Source organism: Osmerus eperlanus, chromosome 13 (assembly GCF_963692335.1).
Source record: "Osmerus eperlanus chromosome 13, fOsmEpe2.1, whole genome shotgun sequence".
Taxonomy (NCBI): Eukaryota; Metazoa; Chordata; class Actinopteri; order Osmeriformes; family Osmeridae; genus Osmerus; species Osmerus eperlanus.
Window position 1 is genome coordinate 448,548 of NC_085030.1, and position 16,831 is coordinate 465,378.

General features: G+C 44.1%; 1 protein-coding gene across 1 annotated transcript; it reads left to right on the forward strand.

The window, feature by feature from the left end:
• Positions 1-3,150: 3,150 nt before the first annotated feature.
• LOC134032801 (zinc finger protein 862-like) lies at positions 3,151-4,228 on the forward strand. The gene is made up of 4 exons (XM_062476867.1): positions 3,151-3,357; positions 3,498-3,728; positions 3,814-3,966; positions 4,055-4,228. Exons 1-4 carry the CDS (start codon positions 3,160-3,162, stop codon positions 4,226-4,228), a joined length of 756 nt encoding a protein of 251 aa, XP_062332851.1. The 5' UTR covers positions 3,151-3,159.
• The last annotated feature ends 12,603 nt before the right edge of the window (positions 4,229-16,831 follow it).

A 16,831-nucleotide genomic window follows, 5' to 3' on the forward strand; every position in this document is an offset into this window, starting at 1 on the left:
AGACGTGTCGAACAACACTGGGTGTGCAGACACACATACAATACGTTTTTTACATATATACGTTTCATTTACATAAACTTGAGAAAATCCAACTTGCAACGCTCCGCTCCGCTCGCCTTCCCACAATGCCCTACGCGAGCGTCAACGCCCGATTTCATTGAAAATGAATTGGAAGCCGACGCTCCGCGCCACTGTAGTGGACATGCACCGTTAGGCCTCCTAAGATTTCTCTGGTGGCCCAATGGGGCCCACAGTCAGGACTTGGAGGAGTACAGGATGAATGTTCATCTGTTTGGGGCTACTTCATCACCCAGTTGTGCAAACTTCGCCCTCAGGAAATGTGCAGAAGATAACAGAGAGGTTTTTGGAGACAAAGTCGTCAACACCATTCTGCACAATTTCTATGTCGATGACTGCCTGGCTTCAGTTGCAGTATCTCTCTATCACGACATGAGAGCCATTTGCTCTAAGGGGGGTTTGTACTCGCGAAGTGGGTGAGTAACAGTCGTCATGTGCTGGCTGCTATACCTGAAGAGCAAAAAGCAAAAGAGATGAAGGACTTGGATTTGGACTATGATCAACTTCCTGTGGAAAGAGTGCTGAGTGTACAGTGGTGTGTCCAATCTGATACATTCAAGTTCAAGATAACATTCCAGGACAGACCTCCTACCAGAAGGGGGATCCTTTACACAGTCAGTTCGATTTATGATCCCTTAGGAATCCTGGCTCCTGTAGTTCTATCTGCTAAGAAGATCCTGCAAGAGATATGTAGAAAGGAGCTTGGTTGGGATGACACTGTACCAGCATCAATTGCTCAAAATTGTAGAGATTGGATGGAGGACCTCTGTCAGCTTGAAGACTTCAGGGTAGCTAGATGTTTGAAACCTGCAGGTTTGGAGATGAAACTTCTGCTCAACTACACCATTTTGCAGATGCAAGTGAAGGGGGCTATGGAACGGTAACTTATCTGTTGTTGCAAAACAGTCGTCAGGTGTACAGTGCCTTTGTCATGGGAAAGTCCAGAGTTGCCCCATTGAAGCCAATTACGATCCCTCGTATGGAGCTTACGGCTGAAGGTCGTATGGACACGATGTGGAGGAAGGAAATGCAACTTCAAGACTGGACGGATAGCACTTCTGTTTTGAAGTACATCAACAATGAGACCTCAAGGTTTAGAACATTTGTGGCAAACAGGGTTTCGGCAACCCTTAAAGTTTCAAGACCATTGCAGTGGAGGTATGTGAACACTTCAATTAATCCTGCAGATATGGCCTCTAGGGGGTTGAAGGTGGAATCCTTCCTGAAGAATCAGACATGGGTGTCTGGGCCTCAGTTTCTCGTCTGACCTAAGGAGGAGTGGCCTGTAAACCCTGATGGTTCACAAAAAATATCACAAGAGGACCCCGAGGTTAAGGAGTGCCACAGTGAATACTTTACAGACTGAAGTTGAGGATGTAGACGCAGTGACCCGAATGATCAACCACTTTTCGTCTTGGATTCACTTGAAAAGGATAGTATGTTGGATCCTTAGGCTCATGAATCTGCTTTTGTATCTCAGTCGAAAGAGGAAGCAAAAAAGTTTTGAACTTGCCCAATCTGGCAGACCGACAAAGGCAATCTCTGGAAAAGGAGATCCAGAGTATCAAAGCTCGAGCTAATGGTGGTTACCTCTCAATAGAGGAACTAAGGAAAGCTGAGTTGGAGATAATCCACTTATGTCAGAAAATAAGATTTCCAGGTGAGATCTCTAGCTTGGAGAAAGGAGAAACCGTAAAAAGAAACAGCCCCATTTACAAGCTGAACCCAGTGCTCAAAGATGGTGTCTGAAGGGTTGGTGGACAGCTCAGTAGGGCAGCCATGCCTGAAGACTCTAAACACTAGGGCTGTCCCCACTCAGTAGATTAGTCGGTTTTCTGGTCGATATGCTCTTGGTCGACTGAGATTTTTTTAGTCGAGCTGCCGTATGGCAGTGTGAGATCTGATTCCCTCTTGTGTCACTATTGCTGAATTAAAGAAATGTTCTACAGAAATTGTAGATTATATTATTATATATTATAGACAAATAAAGCAACTCTAAAAATATATAATTTAAAGAAAAGGTGTTACTGTTTTCCCTTTCGTTAATCTGCACTTTGTTTTGGTTTGTTTTTTTTGCACACGGCACGAGCACAATTGGCTGCTGAACTACAAACTCTGCCATAGCCTACTTTGTCGGTGTTATTAGTCAAAATGGCAAAGAAATCTGTGGTATGGCAGCATTTCATTAAAGTACATTTACATTTCCAAAGTACCGGGTGACTCGAAAAACGTTGAACGCAAACTCTGCCAACAACGGTTTATTTTTCATAGTTCGACATCGAATATGATGTAGCCTACCACCTGAAAAACGTAAGTTGGCCTAGGCCTACTTCGCTAATGCTAACACGCTGGGTTGAAAAATGAATATGCCTATTATAAGAATCACATCCAAATCGAATGACATTATCTTCTCCGGCCAAGACAACAAAATCTTTCACTGTTGCACCGTTCCCCACTCGGCTTCTACGTAAGTTCGCATGCTGCACGTTTTCAGGCAGTGATTAGTGCGCTCTGATGATTTGCATGTTAAACAAAGAATATTTTTAATTTGTAGTACATTGTAAGAGATAATACATAATAACCAATCAGGCATTTTGTATTATATCGGAATTCGGTAACAACAGGACTGGTGACACGAGACTTAGGGTTAGTAATTAGCTTATTTTATAGCGGCTGAATCTGGAATGTCCAGCAGCTACATTGAGTCAGATCGGGAAAATGTTTGTACATTTATGTTTGTCTAGCAGTCACATCTCCCTTCTTACGTATGTATTTATTTCATATTATCTCTGAAAACAGTGAGGCAAAACATCACACAAATGGGTTTGATGAAAAACATTGTGACATTTATAGAAAAAAAACAGTTTCAAATTTCGATTAGTTGATTTTCAGAAGTGTTTAGTCGAGTCTTGGTCGACCAAAGAAAATCTTAGTCGGGGACAACCCTACTAAACACCCTGTCATTCTGTCAAAAGATCTTCACATCATTTACAACTAAATTCTAGGCTCTTCAATCAGTGCACATTACCTAAAAAAAACTGCAGAGGATTGTGCAACTGCTTTTATCAGGTTCCAGTGACTATGACATGCCTGAAGAACATCAAAGATGCAGGTGATGCACAGCCCCCTGGCTCATTCTTGGCCCAACTGCATAGCGACCTTGACAATCCTGCACGATTGGGTGCATTTAACATAGTTGATGAGGAGGAAAGGGAGAGGAGAGGTAGAGGCCAGGTGAAGCACACAAGAGAGGTTCTTTGGTCCCGGTACAGGACACAGGTACATTTGTTTTGATTGGCTGCTAAGTAGTATTAGTCTAATAAAAATAAAATAAAATGACAAAGTTGGTTTGATTGAAATGTTATTTCCACATGGAGTCAATCAATAAAACGTAATAATTTCCTTTGTGCCATGTTTAGGTAATGGCACCTTATCTTGATGGCCTCCAGGACAGCCTTGACAGAAGGTTCCAAAACCTCAATATCATGGAAGCCTTTCACGTCTTGGGGCCCAAAGCAGTCAACAAGGATGATTCCATCAACTTGGAAAACATCAAGACCCTGTCCACCAAATTCCTGCAGCAACCAGACACTCATGCACTACAAGAATGGTCATCTTTTAAGCAGCATGTACTTACTGGAGCATTCAAGGTAAATTAGACACAATTTAAGTTCTTCAGAAACATGACTGAGGAATCCATCTTAATCCCATACTGTCTGTGTTGTAATGTTTCAGGATATGGACCAGCTTGCCATGATGACAAAACTGCCATCCCAGCATGATGAGTGGTGTGAAATCTACCCCTCCCTCAGTAAGCTGGCAGCTATTGCCCTCATGATGCCAATCTCCAGTGTGAACTGTGAGAGAGATTTTTCCACCATGAATAGGGTAAGACATTTCAGTATCATGTGAAATGAAAGATTGTTTGGCTATCAATATCCCTTAGACCACTCTTTTTTTTTAAATTATTTTATAGGTGAAAACAGACTTAAGAAACAGGCTGCAGGGGGAACATCTTGCAGCCTGTATGCTGCTCAGCATCAATGGGCCACCTCTTTCTCAGTTCCCTTACAACCAAGCCTTGGAGCTGTTCTTCCAAAAGAAAAGAAAAATTAAATGCACACAGCCAGGCTGTCAACTTTGCCACTGAGGCAAAGATGGAATTGTTGAATGGTTTCATTCCAATGTTTAGTTTTCGGTTATTATAGAATTTAAGAAAAATTCATTTTGTAAAACTTACGTTTCTTACCGGGGGGTGCTAAAAAAAATCCTAGAGGAAACACTGCACACTATCCCAGACAAAAAAGGGCTTGTACGAATGGTACAGATTAAAACTAAGACCAGCTGTCTGGACAGGCCCATCACCAAAGTTTGCCTCCTGCAGGAGGCAGAAGCCTCCTGAGAAGGTGCAGCTGATTCTCAGACCTTGTCACAATCTCAGAAAGGGATGAGGACCCAGACGCAGGGTACACGGTGATGGTTCTTTTATTTTTTCTCTCAACAAGGCCAAGGCAAAAATCTTAGTCCGACGGAAACAGGTCGGTAATCCACAAGGCAAAAGTATGCAAAGTGGTAGGCAAAAGTCAGAGTCAAAAATACAAGGCCAAGGTCTATACACAATCTTGATATTATTTATCTGTAGGCTCAGTACTAGTGATGTGTCGTTCGTGAACGATTCGTTCATTTTGAACGAATCCTTACAAGGACTCAGGAGTAACGAGTCCTCTCAAAGTGATTCGTTCATTTTCTCGTGGCCGCGCATCGGGACTGTTGCATAGGCTCGTCCAAGTAAACAGAAATGATTAGTTCATTTCCCAACTCGGTCTTCGGGTACGTGTCTTTGGATCATTTTTCACGTGACCTGCATAGGCTCTGTACTGGTAGCTAGAGGAAACAAACGATTCGTTCATTTCCCGACTCGGTCTTTCTACGAGTCTTTGGATCCTTTTTTCACATGACCCGCATTGTATTTTTTAGTAGAGGAAACAGTTTCCTCATTCACTTTCGCGTGGCCGCTGTTTTAGTAAGACGTGAATGATATTGTGATAAGTGGGGTCTATCAGCCCAGCAAAGACAATTAGGCGCTGATTGGCACACCTGGGGGTGATTGGAGGAGCGTGTATATAAGAGAGAGAGCGTGAGGAAGGGGGAAGAAAGGACTGTGTGTGGGCCAGAGAAAGCTACCTTTACGCTACCTCAACGGACAGAGTGGAGTACTGAGTTCGGCGTACTCCAGCACGACGCTACTCGTGCACGTCGCTCTTTCGGACCCTCCTCTCTCGCCGCAAGTTAAGTGGTCTATAGTGCTCACTACTACGCCACGATTGGAGCCAGCAACCCTGGGGACTGGGCGCATTGGGGTTGGGGACATTAGTTTAATACAGGGCTGGACGTAGGGCTCGGGCTTTATAGAGAGACAGCAATAGGCTGCCGGTTGTTTCCTTTAGACCTATTTAATAAAGACATATATTTCCACGAGCCAGTGTGTGCATTGTCCGATTCACCTCTCCCCATCCTGTACTAAAGCGCGGATCGCTACACTGGTGGCAGCGGTGGGATCGTGGGTGTTGGTGAATTGTTACGATGCCTGGCGGAAATTTGTTAGAAGCAGGACAAGCAGCCCTTGCCGGTGGCATGGCGCGCCCGGTGTATATGCCTGAGAATGTCTCCGGAGCAGGTAGAGCGTGGGCTGATTGGTCAGACCAATTTGACTTGGCTAGTGAGGTCAATGGATGGGATAACGCAATGAAGCTTAAAATGATGTCTCTCTTACTTATTGGGAAAGCCAGGGAGGTGTATTGGGGATTAGCTCCGGAGGCTCGTACCAGCTATGTTAACCTTAAAGCAGCAATGGGGATTCATCTGGGGCCTGAGTCACAAGTTGATTGGAACAGGGCCCAGCTGCAGGATAGGAGTAGGAAAGTTGGAGAAACTGCCAGGGACTTTGGTAATGTTATCCGCCGATTGGTTGACACAGCCTACCCTACTGTTGACATTGCTACCTGAGATATGTTGGCCAAAGATCGGTATGTTGCTAAAATCGGTAGTGGGGATGTAAGGGTGCAACTGCGGAGTAGTAAACCAGCCAATCTAGAGGCTGCTATTAATTTGGCAGCTGAATTAGAGCATATAAAAGCTTTGGAGAAGAAAGAAACTGTAGCTGCCATACATATGCTCTCAGAGGGGTCCGAAGGGAGAGGAGTCACCCATCAGGAGATGCAATTAGAATTGCAAAAGTTACAGAACGAGATTTGTGAACTCAGAGTTCATCAGGCTAAACCTGATTTGGGGGCATCTAGTGGGCGTATGCCAGGGAGACCTTTTACGGTCTGGCTTTCCGGCAAGCAATACCACTTCCCAGAGAACAGCAGATGCAAGCTCAAGGGTGTGTTGGGAGTGTGGATGTAATAGACACCTCCGCAGGGATTGTCCGTATGTATCGGGAAACGCCAGCGGGTGGTCATGAAGGGCCAGATGCCCACCCCAGGTGAATCAAGGTCCAGGGTAAAGAGCACTTTTTTGAACGGTGATTCAGGACTGTATTTGGAGGGGAAAATATGTGGCAAGGATTGTAAACTGTTAGTTGATACTGGCGCGCAAGTGTCCATCTTAAGTAGATCTCGATGGGTAGAGATGAGTCCTCATAGTCAACTTAAACCCTACGACGGTCAGGTGAGAGCGGCTAATGGGGGAGTGCTTACGGTATTAGGTGCATGGACTACTATTTGTGAAGTGGACAATTTGGGCCTGGGGTGCGACTTCCTTGTGGTGCACTCTCCCTCCAGACAAATTATACTAGGTATAGACTTTCTCGGCAGATATGAGGCTGTAGTGGATATTGTTAGGCGCCAATGTCGGTTGCTGGGTAAAGAACTCCCCCTCGTATGTTATTTGGGTGAAGAAAGTGTTTGCCAAGTTACGCTGTGTAAAGATGATGTACTTCCCCCTCGGTCCGAGATGGTGATGAAGGCTAAACTTCAGGGTCTCTTAGAGGCACCCCTTACTGGGCTTTTTGAGCCAGCTGAGGCATTTTTGGATAAATACAATCTGTTGCTTGTGAAAGTAGTCAGCATCCCCCAGGAGGGCCATATCCCCGTGCGTGCAGTGAATGTCTCTTCTGAACCAGTAGTTTTGTATAAAGGGGCCAAGATTGGGCACTTTGATTTGAGGGTGGAGGTTGTGGAAGCTGGGCTCCAAAGTAACCCAGCAGGTCAGGTTAAGGAAGGGACAGTAGATGAGCTTATGACTTCTATGGGGTTAAGCAACAAAGGGTTGTCTGTGGAACAATGGGCTAAAGCTAGGGAAATGTTGGGATGCACTCTCCCTGCATTTAGTTTCGGAGAGTTTGACCTTGGTCAAACCCCTCTGGTGTACCACAGCATTGATACTGCAGACAACCGGCCTGTTAAGATGCACCCACGTAAGGTACCAGTACACTATGAGAAGGAAGTCGGAGACCTCTTGGAGAACATGCAGACCAATGGAATTATTAGACCCTCCCAAGGCCCATGGGCAGCCCCTATAGTTGTTGTTAGGAAGAAAGATGGTGGTATCCGATTTTGTGTTGACTATAGGAAGCTTAATTAATTAACTGTAAAGGATGCCTACCCACTCCCAAGAATTGATGACACCCTTGATGCTTTGGGAGAGGCAAAATGGTTCTCTACCCTTGACTTGGCCAGTGGATACTGGCAAGTTCAGATAGACCCTCGTCACAGAGAAAAAACTGCTTTTGTCACTAAACAGGGACTGTTTGAATTTAATGTTCTTCCGTTTGGCCTGTGTAATGCCCCAAGTACCTTTCAGAGACTTATGGCGCTGGTCTTGGCTGACTTACAATGGATAACCTGTCTTGTTTATCTAGATGATATTATAGTGTTTGGAAGGTCTTTTGAGGAACATGTACAGCGGCTAAGGGTATTGTTAAATAGACTGGCAGCTGCACAACTGAAAGTTAAACCATCAAAATGTGACCTGTTTGCAAAGAGGGTGACTTATTTGGGCCATGTCATTTCAGCTGAGGGTGTAGCCACTGACCCTGGAAAAGTAGAAATGGTAAGGGCGTGGCCCACTCCGACAACAGTGACTGAAGTGAGGAGCTTTCTGGGGTTAGCTTCATATTACAGGCGGTTTGTGGAAGGGTTCAGTTCTGTAGCACACCCACTTCACTGTCTCAGTGAGAAAAAGAGACTTTCAGTGGGATGAGGCATGCCAAGTCGCGTTTGACACTCTAAAAAAGAAATTGATTACAGCACCTATTTTGGGTTTTCCTGACACCACAAAGCAATTCATCCTTGATACAGATGCAAGCGATACGGGTATAGGAGCTGTGCTCTCTCAAATCCAGGAAGGTGAAGAGAGGGTGGTGGCTTATGCTAGTCGGGCCCTCAATAAAGCTGAAAGGAATTATGCAACCACTCGGAAGGAGCTTCTTGCTGTGGTGGCATTTGTACATTATTTTCGTCACTACTTGTTGGGGCGGGAGTTTCTATTGCGGACTGACCACAACTCACTGAAGTGGCTGCATACTTTTAAGGAACCTGAGGGCCAGGTAGCGAGGTGGCTAGAGAAGCTAGCGTCCTTCCAGTATATCATCCAGCATAGACCGGGGAAACAGCATGGTAATGCGGACGCCTTATCGCGCCGAATTGAGAGGGTGTCAACATTACATATCAAGGAGGGGCTGGGGGTAGAGTGGGACCTAAAGCAAAAACAACGAGAGGACAATGTTCTACGGCAGGTGATCTCACTCAAGTCCCAGGGCCAGGATCAGGCTCCTTCATTGCAGACTACAGCTGAGTTAAGACCATTCAGGCTTGTATGGCAGTCACTATGCTTGCAAGGAGGGGTGCTGGTTTATGTGGATCCAGGGGGTAGAGTGGGCCCACTACAAGTTTTACCTAGGTCATTGGTACCGCTAGTCCTCCATAGCCTACATAACTGCAAAACAGGGGGGCATTTGGGGGTTGGGAAGTTGTCTGATAAAGTGCGCACTCTGTATTTTTGGCCAGGGTGGAGCCAAGATGTTAACCTGTTTACGCTCCTGTTTCGCCCGCGAGACAAAAATGCTGCCTCCCCCTTCCTCAGTTACGACGCACTAAATTCTAAAAAATATATTTTTTAGACGCTACACATGTTATACATCGTTGGAAAGCTACGATTCTTGTGCTTCCATTGAAATAAACCAATTCAAGATCAAGTCGCAATAGCAAGCAAAGTCAACGTCTTTTTCCGGTGAACATTCCTTCAACAATGCCAAAGAAAAAAGTTGTACTCACCCTAAGTTGTTCAAATAGGTCCAGGTGTGCAAATCATGCCATCAAAACTTGATCTGCGTAAGTCCCAAGGGTTCAAAGTATCTAACCATGTAAAGTAATTCGTCCAAATACAATGTTTTACGTTCATGAATAGCCATTATCCTTTGTTTCATTATGCAAGTTAGCCGACGGAAGAAACAACTTGTTCACATAAAAGTGTTATTTTCTCCGATTTATCAACGGAGTATTTACAAAATGAAGGTCTCAAAATGTCCGTTGAACCCTCCCCTTTTGATTGACACCTTGTTCGACCCAATAGGAGCTTCCATGCCCCGTTGACAGCCCTCTAAAGCCAACTAGGTCTGTGCGTCCTGCCCCCCCCCGCCCCCCCCCCCACACTCGTTCTAAACAAATTTCTCGAACTGGCTTCGACTGGCTCTGAAATTAGCTCGTTAGCCTTGTAGCTGACAGCTAGCTGAAAATGCCAATACCTCATTTGTATGCGTCTGTGGAGCCTTCAAAATAACAGTCGATTGCGCAATATGGTTGACAGAATCAGTGTTCTTTGTGCGCCAATCCTTGGAATCAGATAAAGCACTCCAATGTGTTCATGCTTCAGTTTTTGTGTTTCAGTATTACTAATTAGGGATTTAGCTATTATATATGATAGTTCTAAGTACCACCTTTCATTAGAGATAACAATTATGAAAAATAATACCTTTTTATTTGACCTTGACCTTGGTTACAAAGGGTCATTTTGGAGTCTCCAAAAGACCCTTTTAGAAAATTCCTGGATGTACTCTTATAAAAACATGTGTCAAATATGAATATATTGTGGTATTATGTTTGACTTTTGATTTGAATTGGGTAAGGCTTCAACCTGTGGTCCAATTTAGTCTTCCAGATAATACCTACCACCTCTAGGCCTCTTCAGGCCTCTGTTTTCAAAACAAAATCTAGGCGGAAATAGAAATTTTCACTTTCCTTGTGTTCAAGCTTCTATTACTCAACACTAGAAGGACTGACAGGGGTCCTGACAACAGGGGACATAACTTCAGAGTGTCAGCTTTCAAAAGAGATCATTTACATGCATGTACTCCAAATGGTTCAAGAACAGCTTCCAATTTACTTTGGGTATGCTGTTTAGGCGTTTTCAGGCAAATTTAACAGGAACATGAAAAGGTTAAAGAGTGGTGTAAAGCATGCCATGATTGTGCTGCTAACAAGATTGTGGGCCCAACACCAAGAGCACCCTTGTCAACATCAGCCACCTCCCGGCCCTTTGAGAGGGTGGCGTTAGATATTGTAGGGCCCTTGCCAGTGACTAACCATGGCAACCGATATATACTGGTTCTGGCTGATTACTTTACAAAGTGGGCAGAGGCTTTTCCCATGCCAAACCAGGAGGCAGGCACAGTCGCTAATTTACTCGTGAACGAGTTTATTTTGAGGTTTGGAGCCCCACGCTCGATTCATACGGATCAAGGGACCAATTTTGAGTCGAAGCTTTTTCGGGAGGTCTGTGAGCTTCTTGAAATCCATAAGACACGTACTACCCCCTACCATCCCCAGTCTGATGGGTTGGTGGAGCGCCTAAACAGGACATTAACCACCATGTTGTCCAGTTTTGTAAATTCTAACCAGACTGACTGGGATGCGTTGTTACCCTTCGTCATGATGGCATACCGTAGTAGTGTGCAGGCCAGTACGAAGCATACCCCGTATGAGGCAGTATTTGGTCGGGACGTGACGAATCGTATCCAGATGTAGAAGATTATGTGCACACGTTAAGAGAGCGGTTGCGCTCGGTTGGGGGAGCTATTCAAAGGCATCAAGCGGTAGCATCCGAGTCTCAGAAAGCTTTTTATGACTTGAAGGTGTCTCATCAGTATTACGAACCAGGGGAAAAGGTTTGGGTAAGGGACAAAAGGAGAAGAAGAGGCCAGTGCCCTAAGCTGAGACGACGATATGCCGGGCCATTCCTAATTATTGAAAGAATATCTAATGTACTTTATAAATTGAAGGGGAGTAATGGGGAGAATGTTGTACATTTTAACCGTCTTAAGCCCTGCTATGGTTGTGATTCTAGATTGGCTCCTGTCCAGCCCCAACCAGAGTTGGCAGTATCCTGTCCCCAGCCTCGACCAGACACGGCCCAATTACCCCTGTTGTGGGGACCGTGGTCTCACCAGTAGGCCCCTGAAGCCATGCCTGGAGCCGCTGATGGAGACCAACCCCTGGGCCAGGCCCAAGAGAGAGCAGCGGCTGTGCTGGAGCCTGCTGGAGATCCCCCTGTATTACCAGCTGACCAGGCAGTCCCGCCAGGACCTCAGAGACCTCAAAGGGCAAGGAGACCACCTCAGTGGTTAAGAGATTTTCAAGTGGATGTAGTTATTGGATGCGAGGACGCTATCTACTTCAAAGGGGGGGGCAGTGTGATAAGTGGGGTCTATCAGCCCAGCAAAGACAATTAGGCGCTGATTGGCACACCTGGGGGTGATTGGAGGAGCGTGTATATAAGAGAGAGAGCGTGAGGAAGGGGGAAGAAAGGACTGTGTGTGGGCCAGAGAAAGAAGAGGTTGCGTGCGACCGAGCGGAGGACCAGAACCAGACGTTGATGCGAGCGGGAGCCAGGGGGGCGCAGAGTCGGGGTGACCAGAACCAGACGTTGATGCGAGCGGGAGCCAGGGGTGTGCAGAGTCGGAGAACGCGGAGCCAGGGACGAACGGCGGCCACGACGGGACTAGCTTTACGCTACCTCAACGGACAGAGTGGAGTACTGAGTTCGGCGTACTCCAGCACGACGCTACTCGTGCACGTCGCTCTTTCAGACCCTCCTCTCTCGCCGCAAGTTAAGTGGTCAATAGTGCTCACTACTACGCCACGATTGGAGCCAGCAACCCTGGGGACTGGGCGCATTGGGGTTGGGGACATTAGTTTAATACAGGGCTGGACGTAGGGCTCTGGCTTTATAGAGAGACAGCAATAGGCTGCCGGTTGTTTCCTTTAGACCTATTTAATAAAGACCTATATTTCTACGAGCCAGTGTGTGCATTGTCCGATTCACCTCTCCCCATCCTGTACTAAAGCGCGGACCGCTACAATATTCGCTCAAGTCATCATACTGACTGGTTTTGTTATTTTCACTTTACATTTACACTTACAGTTTAGTGCAGTGTAATTGTTTGCCGTGATAATTAAATGCTAGTGTGATAATAAATGACCAAATCATACAAACTGTCATGATACATTATTTTAATGCAGGAATTTCTTTTAAAATAGTATCTGCTGGTGCACATGTCATGCACTAACCTACATGAGAATATGATACGTGTTTGCAGTGGACGGATAGCCCAAGTAGGGCTGGGTGATAATTAAAAAAATTATATCTCGATATTGAAAAAAAACAAAAAAAAACGACATTTGATATATCTCGATATGGCTTGTTGCCAATCAGGTTTGCAAGCATTGATGTACTGTCTGCCTATATGTGCGTTTGTCTTGTTAAGTGTTGATGTATGTTATGTGCCACAGTGTTATGTATGTATGTGCTTGTATTGCACGTACACTTTTCTTTTGCTTATATGTGAACTGGTTGTGTCTATACGTTACTCTCTGTTTATTGACTCATTTCAACCTCAGTATGTTATTTGACATTTTGTAATTTTAGGCTGCCTTTAAACATCTGGCTTGGGACAGCAGATGAAAATTAGCCTCTCTGGCTAACTCTGGCTAACAGTTTTGCTGTTGATTGGTGTGCATTGTCCCTGAAATATGACACAGAGCCTGAACGGAGGTACGAACATGAATGTCTGTTGAATCTCGAATATAAAACTGATTTCACCTCGGTCTTAATCAAAAATGCCCAGATTCAGCCCTGAAGAATTGACACGGAAACACTTGTGGGGGGCCCTACTCCGTATAACAGTGGACGCGAGTGGAAACATCTTCATTCAAATACTTAAAATCGGTATGCTGTGGTGGTAATATTTCATTATGGTTGACACTTGTGACTTGACTCAGACTCTGATAAAAGGACTTATGAACATCTCTGGTTTGCGGTATATTCACCGGTTTTCTCCGGCCAATTTCTACCTGTCCAATCAGCCAACAGAGGGAGTGGCTGAGAACGATGACGTTGAGGTTGTGCGCTAGTTTGAGTTGTAGTTCAGTAATGGCGGCGGAGAAAGATGCAAGCAAAGCCATTTGGTCCGTTGTGTCAACGCTGCTGAATATCTAGAAGTTAAAGCCGGAGCAAGAACAATCTTTGCTGAGTTTTGTTGGTGGCCATGATGTTGTGGCCCTCCTCCCCACAGGGTTTGGGAAAAGTTTGATTTTCCAGCTCGCTCCGTTAGTGGTGAAGGAGTTGGCAAAGGCGAACGTTAGTGATTGGTTATGGCAGATCCAGAGTGGCTCTGGGCAGATCCAATAGTGCCCATAATCTCAGTACAAATGAAATGTATGAGAGTCTGTAACCAACAGGCTAATCTGACCCACAAACAATTGAAAACAAACAAATATACATTCTTCACAATTACAATGTGAATATTTTTTACATGTGTTTCAAAATCAGAAAAATACTAAATGTCCAATAGTTAACTAAATTAAATAACTTTCAAAGTTATTCTTCGGTTGTGGAGAGCAGCTTTTTGAAACTCCTTTCAGGAGGCTGATCTTAAGTCTGGCTTTGGTTTGCTGAAGTTGGGAAACAGTGATTTATTCCTCTGCCAGATGAATCTGTACTTCTGCTCTTACATATAAATAAATGTAAATGAATTACATGATACAAATACAGTTTTAATTGACTAATTTCAAGTTTTATTACATTTTGTTCCTGAAATCCACCTTGAATCCACCCTTTTGCTGGGATCAGAATAATCTAGATTTTTTTAGATCAGAGGTATCCCAGTCCTACTAAAAAGTTTTGAACAACACATATTGAAGGTTTGATCCAGATCAAAACCAGGACTGGATTACGTGATCTAATCCAATTTCAGAATCCTTTTTTTATTTTGAACAACCCATTTTGAAGATTTTATCCAACCCAAAAGCCAAAATCCGATCATATCACTTCTGAACAACTGGCCCCTGGTGCTTGTATAGAAACTGTGTCCGATTCGCAAATGAGTTATTAGGCACTGGCTGGTAGCATGCACTGCTTGACAAATGAAACATTAAAACATTCATATGTCATTCAAAGGTTTTGCCCGAGACTCACAAACTCTTGGGGACTCATCTGTTCTGGTAACATCAATGTTGTAGTCTGCAGAAAAGTGTTGAAATGGACCAGGGACTCGTCATAAGACAAGTTGAACACGTAGTGGGATTTAAACAGTTCATAAAAAGCACCCAATGAGCTGGTGGCCTGGCAGAGGATGAGCTGTTTGTCAACGACGATGTAGAAGGTATCAATCATCTTCTGGGTTCGGCCAATGGCAAGGATGTATGGTTGTTTACCCTCTCTTTCCTGCAGATATTCATTGATGCTGCAGCATGACTAAAAGAAAAAACAATATTATAAATGTGTACACCTTCAAGTGAATCTGGTACTTGCTGGTCCATGTTAATGTAATAGACTTTGTAAACTGCTCCTGTGATTTGAGATCATTTGCTTCACTGAAAAAACATTCCTCCCAAATAATTGGGACATACTGGCCTGTAATACCCATTCATTTGGAAGGAACGCACCTAAAAGCAACATATGGACAGGAAAAGCTGGCAAGTGCATAAAACAAAAAAATGGTTGCGTGGAATTTGAACAAATGAGGCATATAATGTACCTTATGAAAGTGCACTATTTTGTCCACTGCATCCCTTGGACTTATTTTGGTCCTCTTCCTTCCAGCTGTGGGTGGCAAGAGATAGAGAATAAGCAGCATGGAAGCGATGTCATTGTCCCAGTCTATCAGGAAAACATTGGATATTAAAGACTAAAGTTTTAAATGAAAGAAATATACAACTCACCAGCAGTGTAGTCAGACTACTTTTGTTAGGTAACGAGTAACTTAACGCGTTACTTATTTAATTGAATGAATCCGTTACTAGTTCCTTGTTCAAACAAGTAATGCGTTACAAAATTTAGTCTTTTGGTCGCGAGCCCTCAGCATGTAGCTAAAAGTCTAGGAAAGTTGAGGCTACTTTACGCGAGGTACCTACAAAAATGTCCTAATCAGCTAGATAAGTGGGTTCCCCTTCATTCTTTTGGTGAGCAGTCTCACGAGCCCAACCTACCCGGCGTCATGTAGCCCACCAGCTAAATAGTTATTTAAGACTTGCATGTACAGTAGGCATACATAATGTCACATTAAATAATGTATTTGAACTCAAGCTTGTGTGATGCGTTGCAGTATTGTTGCAGCGGTTTAGGTTTAGGATTATATTACAGTAAGTAAAATATTCTGGTTCAGTACATAAGTGAAATGAACACCATTTTGCTACCATATACCTAGCTAAAGCTTAGCTTCATTTTGCTCCTAGATTCAAACCTAGCCCTGGTAAATTGTAGAGCTAGCTAACTACTAGACTTCTGCCTGGCATTTTACCAAAAGATTTATTGATCAAAGAGTTTCTTGATTCAAGAACTTCATGCAAATATTGCTTTTCATTATGGTGGATTATTACCTTGATCCGTCTTGCTGTATAATGAGGATTGATCATGTTATATTTGAGTGACACTGAATATTCAGTACAATATGTGCTATTGCTGAGGTCAAGCCATTAACCCTTGTGTTATCTTCGGGTCATTCTGACCCATCAGTCATTGTGACCCACCGTCGTATTGCGACAGATTTACCGCATACAAAGACAAAGTGAAGCATTTTCTTTTAACCGTTGGGCTGTCTCAGACCCCCCACATTGCAAAGGTTAAAAGAAAATTATTTTAATTTGTTTTTGTATTGGGTAAAATTGGGTAAACACAACGATGGTTCGTTATGAACCTTTGGGTCATGTGACCCGAAGGCAGCACGAGGGTTAAATGTGCCTTCTGGGCATAAGAGTGACCAAGTTGAATTGTCTTAGAAATAAAATACTTTTCTTAACCCTTGTGCTGCCTTCGGGTCACATGACCCAAAGGTTCATAACGAACCATCGTTGTGTTTACCCAATTTTACCCAATACAAAAACAAATAAAAATAATTTTCTTTTAACCATCGCAATGTGGGGGGTCTGAGACAGCCCAACGGTTAAAAGAAAATGATTCACTTTGTTTTGGTATGCGGTAAAGTTGTCGCAATATGACGGTGGGTCACAATGACTGATGGGTCAGAATGACCCGAAGATAACACAAGGGTTAATGTAACGCAAAAGTAATTTCACGCCTTACTCTCTACAGAAAGTTACTAAGTAACGTAATGTTGTGGTTTCTTGATTATTGGGCAGGGTGATCATCGGGGTACTCAGAGTAAAGGTCATGGGCCCAAGAAGGAGAATCTAGGCCTACGCAGTATGAGTTACACCATAAGAACAGGCTCAAACCGGTATGAGTGTTGAGGGCT

Bases quoted from the DNA above. Each gene is read 5' to 3' on its own strand.
- LOC134032801 (XM_062476867.1), top strand. From the start codon at position 3,160: ATGACATGCCTGAAGAACATCAAAGATGCAGGTGATGCACAGCCCCCT. The intron at 3,358-3,497 runs GTACATTTGTTT...TGCCATGTTTAG, and splicing joins GGTCCCGGTACAGGACACAG to GTAATGGCACCTTATCTTGA. The intron at 3,967-4,054 runs GTAAGACATTTC...ATTATTTTATAG, and splicing joins ATTTTTCCACCATGAATAGG to GTGAAAACAGACTTAAGAAA.